This window comes from Nicotiana attenuata, unplaced genomic scaffold, assembly GCF_001879085.1.
Source record: "Nicotiana attenuata strain UT unplaced genomic scaffold, NIATTr2, whole genome shotgun sequence".
NCBI lineage: Eukaryota > Viridiplantae > Streptophyta > Magnoliopsida > Solanales > Solanaceae > Nicotiana > Nicotiana attenuata.
In genome coordinates, this window is record NW_017670525.1 from 205,576 (window position 1) to 218,918 (window position 13,343).

General features: G+C 38.2%; 1 protein-coding gene across 1 annotated transcript in view; it reads left to right on the top strand.

The window, feature by feature from the left end:
• LOC109240560 overlaps nt 1-1,877 on the top strand; it is a 27,506-nt gene extending 25,629 nt beyond the window's left edge. Inside the window, exon 13 of the mRNA XM_019407213.1 lies at nt 1,182-1,877. Within this exon, the coding sequence (XP_019262758.1) occupies nt 1,182-1,622 (441 nt within the window). The 3' untranslated portion in view covers nt 1,623-1,877. The remainder of the gene's footprint in view (nt 1-1,181) is intronic.
• Nucleotides 1,878-13,343: the final 11,466 nt, after the last annotated feature.

Genomic DNA, 13,343 nt, shown 5'->3' on the forward strand with positions numbered 1-13,343 from the left:
CCCCCCCCCCCCCCCCCCAACCCACCACGCACACACAAAAAAATCATCCTGATTTCCCTTTTTGCCATTAAAGTATAACTGGGTCCTTCCATCAGACAATATGAGATTCCAAATTCCTTATTTAGCAGAGGGGCTGATGGACAAGCATGATCATATTCTAGGTGCGCCTTGGCAGATGAATCCATTACTTCTCATCTTTTGTGTGCAAAAACGTTTGGCCCCAGTTTCTCTTGGTGGAATAATCGGTGTGTGACCTTCGACGTGGTGATATATCCTTCAAAATTACTTGAAATAAGGTTATTTGGTGAGAAGAGATCTATTAGTCAAGCATAATCTGTTTACCTTGGGCATCAAGTTGTAGAAACCAATGTCTTGAATGTCTTTTCTTATATAGTTCCCTTGGAGCAAGAGCAAAATTATTTTCATAACTTGTCAAGATTCGTTCGACTTTTTCCTAATGATAATTAAAGAGGTCTATTAGGGTGATTAATATACTCTATACTGAAAAAAAACTGTATCTTAGACGGATGTCTAGGTATCTTATTTTCTGTGTGAATCAACCATCGATTCCTCAGTTGTTTTGTCAAAATTTACTTACTTGCAAATTATAGTAGAATATAACCAAAAATATTCAGGAAATGCTTGAAGAAATCATAGTAAAAGAAAATAATGTTTGGTTGCTCTAATAGTAAGTGTGATGTAAAATGGGATAGATGGAGTAAATTATTCTGAGGGTCGAATGATCAATCTTGAATTTTATTTCAAAAATTGATTGTCGTTGTTATAGTTTATTCTTGACTGTTTAGATTAGTAGATTTTAGATATTACATGAGAAACTAACATATTAGAATTGAAAAAAGTTCATTTTTTGACTTCAATAAGTAAATTATTCTTTTGGGACAAAGGGAATACACATACAAATGTGTGGAGGTTTCCAATTAGGCAAATAGGGACAGTGTGCACTGTGCACTATGTGTCTTGGTAGGGATGTCGGAGGTATTAGTCTATATCTAAATGCTGTTAGAGACTCCATCGAGTTGAGTTTCACATAGAAATTGGTCCTTAGTGGTTCTCATCTTCATCTCTCAAGGAATTACATTAAATTGCAGTTTCAAACCTGTGGCAAAATGTTTCTTTGTAGCTTTTATAATGCATAAAGTTGATGTGTGTTCTTTATTTAGGATGGAGAGAAAATTAGGAGGAACAAGTTATTGGCCCCTAAGGTAGAGGAAACTGGCAGAGTAGACGCTGTGCCTATTGCTCAGTCAGTGCATATCCAAGAAAAGGTTGTAATTGATCATTCTTCAACTTCAACAAACAAGCCATTATCCAGCACTGCAGCAGTGAATGCTTCTACAAGAATGCCTGTTTCCTCAGCAAATGGTCCTGATGTGGATCGGCTGAAGCAGGAGAAACTAAAGGGAGCTTCTGGCAGCTCTGTTGATCCACGAGCAGCAGATGCTTTGCCGAAAAAGAAAATAAAGAGGAAACAAGAGTCAGAATTGGGTGAAAGTCAATTCCACACCGAGAAGTTGACTTCGGAGGAGAAGAACAAAACCAATAAGCAGACTGTTTGTCCTCCAAAACCAAATAATGTTCAGCAAGTAGCGCCCTCACTCTGAACAGCTGACATGATGTAAGTTCTCCTTTTGGCGGCTTCATTCATTGTAACTCTTACTTTTCTAGTTTTGTATGTATATAGTTGTTAACATGGTGTATTACTGATAAGAAACTTAGACTTGAGAAGCTGAGTTTCTTATTTTGAAGTTACAGCTGAATGCACATTTAGTTTCATCATGAAGGCAAAAAGTTAGAAAGAAGATTGATTTCATATGGACACTGTCAGATAAGGCCCTCTGCTGGGCATTTTGATGCTAGTTTTTATGTCCTGGAAATTGGTCGCTTCCATATTTCGTTGCAGTACCAGCTTTATGTGACTTGAAATTCCATACTCCGTTCTGAGTGAGTCTGATCTAACCCAAATGTGGAACTTTAACATTTATCCTGATTGGGTACAACACAACTATTTTCTAGAAAAGCAAAGTTCTCGTTTTCAGAGGCTGTTGGAAAGCTAAACGAAAAACAGAAAAATTTCCTGCTCTACACCCAAAAACCCCACTCAAGATCACGCCTAAAAATGACATTTTTCATTTTTCTGATTTTCAGTTTGTCACTTAGGTCCAAAACGATCCTAGATTCTTTTCTGTTAATTCTTTCTTTTTTCCTTAAGACGAAACAAAAGATACTCTTAGGTTTAATTGCTTTAAGCTGTTTGGTCGTTCTTAACATATTAATTTTAACCACTGAGTCTCGTAGAATGTTTGAGTTTTGGAGATTTTCTAACAATATCCACTTAGGAATTCTCCTGTTTACAACTATTTTCTGGATATCGTTCAAATTTACAGCAAGATAAGGAATATTAACCAATTAAGGGCGCTTCTGTTAGGAAAAAGTTAAAAATCCACTAGTATTCAAGTTCAATAAATGAATAAAGGCAATTCCATCAATGGAAAACTTTTCTTCAAATTAGTATGTGGTTCATATAAGGAGAACTATTTTATGAAGTAAACATTAGTTGAGCTATTTATCGCTAGAAAATCTACAGGAGGAGGAGGATAATGAACAATCATAAACAGCAAGAAGGAGCTTTAGGTAAAAACAACTCAGTTCAGTTATAATTTCACGACCGAAACCAAACGATCAGACGCGTAGGAAGGATTAAACTGCCTAGCAAACCTAACATGTTATGTAGCATTTCCCATTCACAATTGTATTCTATAGCTCATCCTCCATTCAAAAATCTACAGATAACACATACACCTAGCATAACAATCTCTTGAGTAAACACTTTTTATTAGGATACCAACAAGATTTTTACAGCAAACATGATATGGTTTAATGGAGTACTAATTCTAGAATTTTAAGTACTAAATAAAACATAAAATCGCCAAGATAAAACCGGTGGGGCTTATCAAGGGAGCTCCTGATTCTATCAAGTCTGAAGTCTGACTATCCAATCGTTCTCAATAACTCAATTTGTAAACACAAAGGAAAGTAAGTGAGTCAGATGGCTTAATTAGTGAATATAACATAAACCTTAACCTTTTTGCTTAGATGATTTGGAAGACATGCCTTGAAATGAACACTTCAAGACAATGCATCCAATTATGAAGTACTTTCCTTGTACTCGTAGATAACAAATCACTCATATAATTTTTTTTTTGGTGAACTAGATAATTATATAAATATAACAAAAATAATTACATCATTGTTTGAGAGCTACTGCTCTAGAGAGTTGCATTATCATTGTCTTGCATTACAAAGGGATCCTCCCTGGTTTTACATACAAAAACAGTTCCTAGGATGTCTGCCTACAGGGCCTTGTTTACAAACACCGGAGGAGCTGTCAAAATTTCTGTCCTATCAAACAACTTCATATCTGCTCCTTCCTTTGCGAGGAGGTCTGCCACCCGATTTAGCTCTCTAAAATTATGTCCTAGTGCTGGGTTTTCCAGCTGCTCCATCAATGACTTGCATTCAAAGATAATCGAGTTATAATGTAGGTTTCCCTTATTTAGCATCCTTAGAACTTGTTCAGAATCAGATTCAGATTTGTAGAGGTGTGAATTGTGTTCAAGAGCTATTTTGAGACCCTGCCATAGTGCTTGGAGTTCATCCTCTAAACTGGTGGTATATGGTAAGCCTCTCATGTATCCTAGCACCTAGTCACCCCTGCTATTCCTAAAGACACCCCCAACCCCTCCTACTCTTGATTTCGGGCAAGCAACCCCATCAATGCTAAGCTTATAGGAGCCATTAGGTGGTGGTTTCAGTTGACAGCATCATTGAATTGCATGTTCTTGACCTTGCGCCATGTATCCTCCCGGTGGACCATTGAAAACACAAGGTGTGGATGTGATTTCTTGTTTGTACACTCCAGGGTTGGGAACTGCTAGAATGCTCTAGCATTTGTGCATTCAAAGAAGATGGTTTATCTCTTCCACTCCAGAGGAGCAGAAATGATATATTGGGCTTACATTTAAGCCTATGCTGTTTAGGTGCTTGGCAGTGGGAAGTCTGTTATGTTGCATCATCCAAGTGAATTTTTATATCTTATTAGGGGACCTTTAGCTTCCAAATCCAGCCAAAGGAGTCACCATGGCTGGTACTGGGGTTTAGCTCAGGACTAATTAGGTTGTAGGCTGATTTGGAGTTAAAAAGCCCATTTCCATTAAGGTTCCAGATAAGATTATCTTCAGAGTTTCTAGAAACGGGGATGAAGGTTGATTGAATAACACACTTAATGTCTTTGGGCATGGGGTAGTGAACAACATCAAAGTTCTATTTCCCATTGCTGAGGATAAAGTTAATCTTAATGGTCAAGTCAGAGCTGTGCCAAGGCCCATGGAGGATCAAGTTGAGGGGCTGCATATTAGGGATCTAGTTGTTAGTAAGGAAGTTGACTCTATCCCCTTTATGAACAACCCATCTAGAGGCCTTGATACAGACATTCCAACCTTCCTAAATACATTGCCAAGTCCTAGTCTTTTGTTTAGCTCTAGGATGGTTAACACTATAGTGCTTCCCTATTAGTACCCTAGCCCACATACTGTTAGTGTTCTTGTATAATCTCCAAGCTAGATTGGTTAGGCTAGCTTTGTTTTTCATGTGGGTAGGTACGACGACCCCGACCCCCCCCCCCCCCCCGTTCTTTGGTTTAGTAATAGTATCCCATTTGATCATGTGCAGTTCGTTTTTTCAGCAGTTGTTTCTCATATAAAGTTCCTTTGAATTTCATCTATCTGGTTGGTGATGAGTGAGGGTAACTTTATATAGTTCATCACATGGCTGGGAATGCTTCCCAGGAAAGCTTTGGCCAAAGTTGTACGGTCAACCATGTTTAACATCTTAGTTTTCCAGCCAACCAACCTAGTATTCATACTGTCAGTGATGAATTGAAAATCTCTATTGGTGGGCCTTTTGTGGAAAATGGGAAACATAGGTACATACCAAAATCCTTGCTTTTCCTAATTCCTAGTATTAAGATGCACCTATTAGCCCAATCCTCTTTGTAATTGGTTGAAAAGATGACCTTGGATTTTTGGAAGTTAACCTTTTGGCCTGATGCAATGTTAAACTCATCTAAGGTAGCCAGGATAGCATCACAATTCTTCTTATTAGCTATACCAAAGAGTGTGAGACCATCAACAAAGAAAAAGTGAGAAATTTTAGGGCCATTCCTACTGATGGTGATTGGAAACCAATCCTTTCTCAAGACTACCTGGTCAATGTTCCTTGAGAGTCTTTCCATGCAAATAATGAATAGGTAGGGGGAGATGGGGTCACCCTGCCTGATTCCTATAGTAGGATTGAAAAGGCTCAGTTTGGCTCCCATTGACCAGGATGGATATGGAGCCAATGATACATGAGAGGATCAGATTGATCAATTTAGGTGGGAACTTGAAGAACATTAGGGAGTCCCTGATGAAGGAACACTCAAGTCTGTCAAAGGCTTTCTCTAAGTCTATCTTAGGGACCATGTTAGCATTCTTCCCTTTCATCTTTTGGAAGTGAGTGATGTATTCCTGAATAATTATGGCATTATCAGCAGCCCTTCTGTTAAATAGGAAACTGGCATGTGATGGCCCAATTATGGTCTGGAATAAGGGCTTTATCCCATTCACTATGATTTTAGTGACAAGCTTGTACATTGTGTTGCACAGTCTTAAGCATAGTAGCATTTTGGCATTTAGGGATCAAACATAGAAGGGTCCTATTGACTTTTGGCGGCATGGTTGAGGTGGTGAATACCTTCTGACAAAAGTTGTTGACTTGGGTAGATAGGATGCTCCAGTATTTTTGGTAGAAGAAAGGGTGCATCCCATCAGGTACAGGGGCCTTAAAGTGCTTGAAACAGTCCATGGCTTTCTTGCTTTCAGAGTACCTAAGGAGTTGATCTATGGATACTATCATGCTATCAGTAAGGACTAGAGCGGTGTCCTCAGTGCAGCAACTTTTGTAGGTAGATGAGGTAAGGGATGTGGTAAAGATGTTTGCAGAGTAGCCTCTGGTGGTTTCTTTGATGAGGTTGGGGTCTTTGATCTGATTACCGACCTCATCTGTTAATCTAAGACTCCTATTTCTCCTTCTTCTGTTGAGGGTGGTTATATGGAAGAACCTAGTGATAGCATCTCCTTCACACAGCCAGCTAACTCTGGATTTGATCTTCCAAAAATCCTCCTCATTCTTAAGGATAGCTGAGAACTCAGCTTGGAGGTTTGATTCTAATTCCTGAAGGTAGGTGCTAAAAGGGTAGGCATTAGAATTGTGGATGCCATTAAGCCTAGCTAAAATGTATTTCTTCTTGTGGAAGATATTTCCAAAGACATGCCTTTTCCAGATGGTCACATTAGCCTTAAAAGTGTTGGTGCCCAATAGATCATTTGTGGAGCTGAAGCTATTTTGATCAATGGAGGGGAAATCAGGGTGACCACACCATATAGACTCGAATCTAAAGGGCCTTCTATGATCACTGTACTATTGACTAGTAATGTTGAGGAGTAGTGGACATGGTCAGAGTGGGTCCTAGGGAGGTGGTTAATAGTAGATTCCGGGTATGACTCAATCCAATCATCAGTGACAAAACACCTATATAGCCTTTCTAGGATAAGGTCTTGCCTGTTATGTGTCGTTTATTAGACCAAGCATACTTTGAGCCTTTGAAACCTAGGTCAACTAGTCTATATTGGTTTAAACAACTCCAAAAACAATTGCTTCTACTATTATTAATGATGTTGCCCCCAAATTTGTCCCTGACTTTTAGGACTTCATTGAAGTCACCTCCTACAAGCCAGTTACCTCTATAAGCAGAGGCCATGTCCTCAAGGGACTTCCTGTCACACCCCAACCTTGGGAGGCGTGGCTGGCACCCGGTACCGCACTGGCCCGAGCGAACCACTCTATAACTCATTCATTCCTTTTGTAACTATCACGGGCCAACATGGCCATAACTCGTAATGCACAATTGTAAGTGGGCAGATGTTATATCAATGAACCTTCGTTCATAAAACATGAATACATATGGGCCGTCAAGGCATCTGACATACTGTACATAATAAACCTGTGTCTACAAAGCCTCTAAGATTATTTGACATAAAATGGGAAAGGGTACCGGCCTACCCATAAGCCTGGAGCAAAACTCTGACACGATGAATTATAGACACGACTGCACTCCGAATGAGGTGGAGTCTTACCGATCCTTTGCTGAATGCTAACCTCGTCTACTATGAGGGCTCGTCAAACTGATTGTCTATACCTGCAGGCATGAATGCAGCGCCGCCCCCAACAAAAAGATGTCAGTACGGATAATGTACCGGGTATGTAATTTGAAACTGAAACATAACAGTAAGTCAACATTTAGTTAAGGATTTGGAAGAAACATGGAGTAAAGGACTCAACCTAAAAGTTTGGATAGCTCTGTAAATCATGAAATATTTATAATGTCATGCATATGCATATAAATGTCATGTGATACATAGGTCTGTACGTACATAACATCATCAAGCCTCTCAGGGCATCCCATCATATCATCTCGGCCACTGTGGGCGAATCATCAACGTATACCAGCTGATCAGGTGGTGGTGCGTATATAATGCCGTAACCTTTTTTCATATATATATATATATATATATATATATATATATATATATATAACGCCATCCGATCATGATCAATATAAATAAATGCAATGCATGAGAATTACGTCAATAAAATCTCTTGGAATGTCATAAGATCATTATGCCTTTCATTAATATCATGAAACAACCTTTATCAACTTACGTATTTTTTGAGACCCATGAACAGATGATAGAATAATATGACACATGGGGAATCAAGAACATAAACATCTCTAGTATTTCTATGAATAGTGTCATTTATGGAAATTGTGCATTTGCTCGTTTCGTTTGTGCCATATAGATCATGCCAAAAGAAAGAAGGGATAGCCTTAACATACCTGTGAAACTTACATGACAAGCCACTTCCGTGCGTTCTGTACAAGTAATTGGGCTAAGCAGTCTACATGATTGTATTACCATGCTCTGGTAAAAACTGAGCTCAGCAGGGAATAGAAGCCAAGGAACCCTGGAACAAAAGTTCCTACAATTTCATTTTACTCATCTTTGAGGTTTAGGAAGCAGATATACCGAGGATGTCTAGTAACTTTTTCAAATCAATGTGATTTTGGATATCTTAGGTCACAAATTCTTCTTGCTTTTTAATAGTATCAAAAAATATAGAAGAGAATTATTCAACCAAAGCTACGATCATGTGATCCTTTTCCACCCCTTCGTTTTTACTTTTTATATATATTCCTCCATTNAAAATATCCATGTAAAAATACATATATTTTCTTAACTTCTAATTTTCTTAATCTCATATAAAGAGTACAAATTTTCATATGCTTAATTCTTCAAATGGTAAAAAGAGACAACCTTCTTTTCTTGTGAGAAAATAATTCATATCTTTACAATAAAGAAAATCTCATAAACTTTTCTCATATTAGGTGTATAATTTAAAACATATTCGAGAGTATTAATATTACTATAAATATATGAAATCATATTTTTCAAACCATTTTTTTCTTTACAAAAATGTTCTACTCAAAATACCATATCTAATATATATATATATATATATATATATATATAACAGTATCAAGGTTTTTAATCTTACGGGGTATAACATCCTTCCCCCCTTTAGAACATTCGTCCTCAAATGTTAACTCTTAGAGATTTTCAAAATTTTCACTAGGGTCTCCTCTGTAACTAAACTAAAACCAAAACTATATCGAATGTCTTGACTATTCACAACCTTTTGTACTTGAGTATCTCGTATCTTCTTTACATTACCTTACTTACTTTACAATCTCGCATCATATCTTTTATTTATTTCATAACCTCCCTTCCACCTTACGTTTTAAAGCTCTACTGTGATACCTGCACCTCTGGTGCATACAAAATCTAGCGAAAACTTCAAACTGACTTCGTACGACTTAGATCTATGGCACGGTCTGGAAACAGAAGAAGGGTAACATTTCCTAAATGCCCTATAGCCTCTCAATTATAAGTGTGGCGCACAACACACCCATAAGTGAGACTCTACTAAGCACGGCTTTGTAGACTCCCTAGGACACGACCCACTCTGATACCACTTTGTCAGGCCCCAACCTTGGGAGGCGTGGCTGGCACCCGGTGCCGCACTGGCCCGAGCGAACCACTCTGTAACTCATTCATTCCTTTTGTAACTATTGTGAGCCAACATGGCCACAACTCGTAATGTACAATTGTAAGTGCGCAAATGTTATATCAATGAACCTTCGTTCATAAAACATGAATGCATATGGGCCGTCAAGGCCTCTGACATACTGTACATAATAAACCTGTGTATACAAAGCCTCTAAGATTATTTGACATAAAATGGGACAGGGTACCGACCTACCCATAATTCTGTCGCAAAACTCTGACACGATGACTTATAGACACGGCTGCACTCCTAATGAGGTGGAGTCTTACCGATCCTTTGCTGAATGCTAACCTCGTCTACTATGAGGGCTCGTCAAACTAATTGTCTATACCTGCAGGCATGAATGCAGCGTCCCCAACAAAAGTACGTTGGTACGAATAATGTACCAAGTATGTAAGGCGCAACTGAAACATAACAGTAAGTCAACATTTAACTAAGGATATGGAAGAAACATGGAGTAAAGGACTCAACTTGAAAGTCTGGATAACTCTGTAAATCATGAAATATTTATAATTTCATGCATATACATATAAATGTCATGTGATGCATAGGTCTGTACGTACATAACATCATCAAGCCTCTGAGGGCATCCCATCATATCATCTCGGCCACTATGGGTAAATCATCAACGTATACCAGCTGATCACGTGGTGGTGCGTATATAACACCGTAAAATTTTACCGAAGCTCATATACATATATATATACACGTATATAACGCCATCCAATCATGAGTCAATGTAAATTAATGCAATGCATGAGAATTACGTCAATAAAATCTCTTGTAATGTCATAAGAACATTATGCCTTTCATTAATATCATGAAACAAACTTTATCAACTTACATATTTTTTGAGACCCATGAACAAATGATAGAATAATATGACACATGGGGAATCAAGAACATAAGCATCTCTACTATTTCTATGAATAGAGTCATTTATGGAAATTGTGCATTTGCTCGTTTCGTTTGTTTTAGATCATGCCAAAAGAAAGAAGGGATAGCCTTAACATACCTGTGAACCTTACATGACAAGCCACTTCCGTACGTTCTCTACAAGTAATTGGGCTAAACAGTCTACATGATTGTATTACCATGCTCTGGTAAAAACTGAGCTCAACAGGGAATAGAAGCCAAGGACCCCTGGAACAAAAGTTCCTCAAATTTCATTTTACTCATCTTTGAGGTTTGGGAAGAAGATATACCGATGATGTCTAGTAACTTTTTCAAGTCAATGTGATTTTGGATATCTTAGGACACAAATTCTTCTTTCTTTTTAATAGTATAAAAAAAAATATAGAAGAGAATTATTTAACCAAAGCTACGATCATGTGATCCTTTTCCACCCCTTCGTTTTTTACTTTTTATATATATTCCTCCATTTTAAATCATGCCACATATATTAATAATGTATGAGTCATACTTTCTCTAAACCAAAAGCTGCCACGTTGAAGTTCTTATCCAAATATATTAATAACTATATGAAATCATATTTTTCAAACCATTTTTTTTCTTTACAAAAATGTTTTACTCAAAATACCATATCAAATATATATATATATATATATATAAACAGTATCAAGGTTGTTAAACTTATGGGGTGTAACACTTCCATAATCTAATTCTATCATGTAGGTGGCTACTAGCATAAATAGCAGGGAAAAGCCACTTAGAGTCATCAAGGGTTACCTTCACCATGACATGCATACCCTGGGGTGTGGTACATACCTCATCGAACTTCACTAGGTCATCCTTCCACATGACATCAATTCCCCCAAATTGCCCAATGGCAGAGGATTGGAATTGAGCTGTGAACTGGAGCTCAATAGTCAAATGCGTATGGTCAACCATTCTTGTATCAAGGAGAACAGGGACATCAGGGTTGTGCAGCTTGACCATGGAGGCACAATGTCTGCGGAATTTAGCACTGTTGGCTCCTCTTGCATTCCATATTATAAAGTTCATCAGTAAAGGGTTTTGAGATGGGGCTTTCCTCTGTAGGCCCTTCCCCTTTCCCACAAGGGTCACTTTCAATCTTCCCAGCACATGGCTTATTGCTACTGCCGAGTTCCCTAAGTTTGGAGATGAGGGAACTTGGAGATTTAGTTTGCAACTTGTTAGCTTTCATGGGTAGAGAGCAATAAGCATTTCTCCGAACGACTTCTTGAACTCGATCACTTAGGCTTCTTGCATGAGGAGTATTGATGTTTTTGGGACTCCTAACTTTTCCCGGATGTTTTCTAGGTCTGCGTTGGACTCCTTGAGGTACACTAGGATCTGGTTCTTCTCATTGATTAGTTGGTCCATTGATGTGGACTGAGTCGATGGTGGGGGAGTGGACTAGTTCACCTGTGGCCACAAGGTGAAAGTAGGTAATGGAAGAGGTATGTTCAGGTCCATGAGTTGAAAGAAGGGCATTGTTTGACAGAGCTGCTCCATTAGGTTGTTGGGCTCCTCCAGAGAGAGGGGTTGTTGGGTACCCATGTATTGCGCTTGGAGGAGAGTGGAAAGCCAAAGTTGGTGGCCGAAGTTGGACAAGGCTTGGTGAAGGGGGTGGGTCGCCAGTCGTACTAGGTATCAAGGACATTGGATGGTGATGGATCTTGGGACTGGCCCAACCATCATTTGCAGTGACTGAGAGTGGCCCTGCAGAGCCATGTCCAGCCAAGTTCGGCATCAAATTCGGTGGTAGTGGAAGAGTGGACATTGTTAAGGGGTGGTGTTATGTGGAGGGTTAGGGTTGTTTGGGTTCGCCATTGAGGGGAGTTTTTTTGGGGAGGTCGCCGGTTATGCTTGAAAACAGAGGCATCACTTCAACTGCGTAGTTATAATCCGTTTAGTGGTTGTTGGATTTCGCGTTGGGGCGTTTGAGATCTTTGCTCAATCTTGAAGGATTGACACTCAATGTCACTTCACAACTGAGATGTTGTGATTGATTTATCCCAGGCAATTGATTGCCTCTATTGAGAGAGGCGCAGTCGGAGAGAGTGTGGGTAAAGTGGGAGTTTGGGATAGAGCTAGGCAGGGGCGGCTCAAGCACATACGGGGCCTAAAGCCAAAGTTTAATATAAGGCCTAACTTTTTATGTTTTTAATTGAAGTCTTTTCTTCTAGCTGTTTGAAATATAAAATTGTTAATAATTTTTTATAATCGATTTTCTCTAATAATTCTTGCTCGATTGATAATTTAGCCAACTTATTTAATCTTCCTTGAGATATTTTTGAGCTTAGAGTAAGAGTTTACAAAGCAATAGAATTATAGAACTATTGGAAGCTTACAAGTATTGTTGAACACTTGAACTAGTGAAATCTTGGAGAAAGAAGGTGAGTAATGAAATCTTGGAGAAAGAAAGTGAGTAAAAATATCAAGAGAAACACAAAAAATATGTAGGGTTTTCTGAAATACGAAGAGACTGGAAAAAAAAAAGATTGACTTCGATAAATTAAGGAAGTGAGAGCAATATTTTTAATGGAGGAGTAAAAAGTGGAAAGCTGAAGGTCGGAAAAACTATTCATCTACCCATTTTTAAATAAGTCATATTATTATTTTATTATTATAAATAGTATTTTATTTTAGGTGAATGTCTATATTTTGGAGAGATTCTAGGGTTTGTTACTTTGTGGCTAAGTCACTTTTTCCCTATAAATAAAGGGGTTCTATTTAATTGTAATTCATCCCAAATCAATAAGAATCATCTCTCTCTACTTTTCTCTGTAATACTCTTCTTCTTCTTTTATTGTTTTATAACATTTATTTATATATCTAAAAAGTTTTCTTTCCTTTATATTAAAAACTCTACTTTTGTATTAAAAGTACTAAATATTATTTTTTAAATACCTATAAACCTATTATTTTTTAAAAATGGGCACCCCAAATTTGGGGGCCTAAGGCACAAGCCTTACTACACATAAGGTTGGAGCCGGCCCTGGATCTAGGTTGGGTTGCTGGTTTTGGAATGGCCAACTTTATCAAATTTATTTGGGTTTGTAGGGTATAATTACCCAAATCAGGGAGGCCTTCTAACTCGGTGATATTACTTG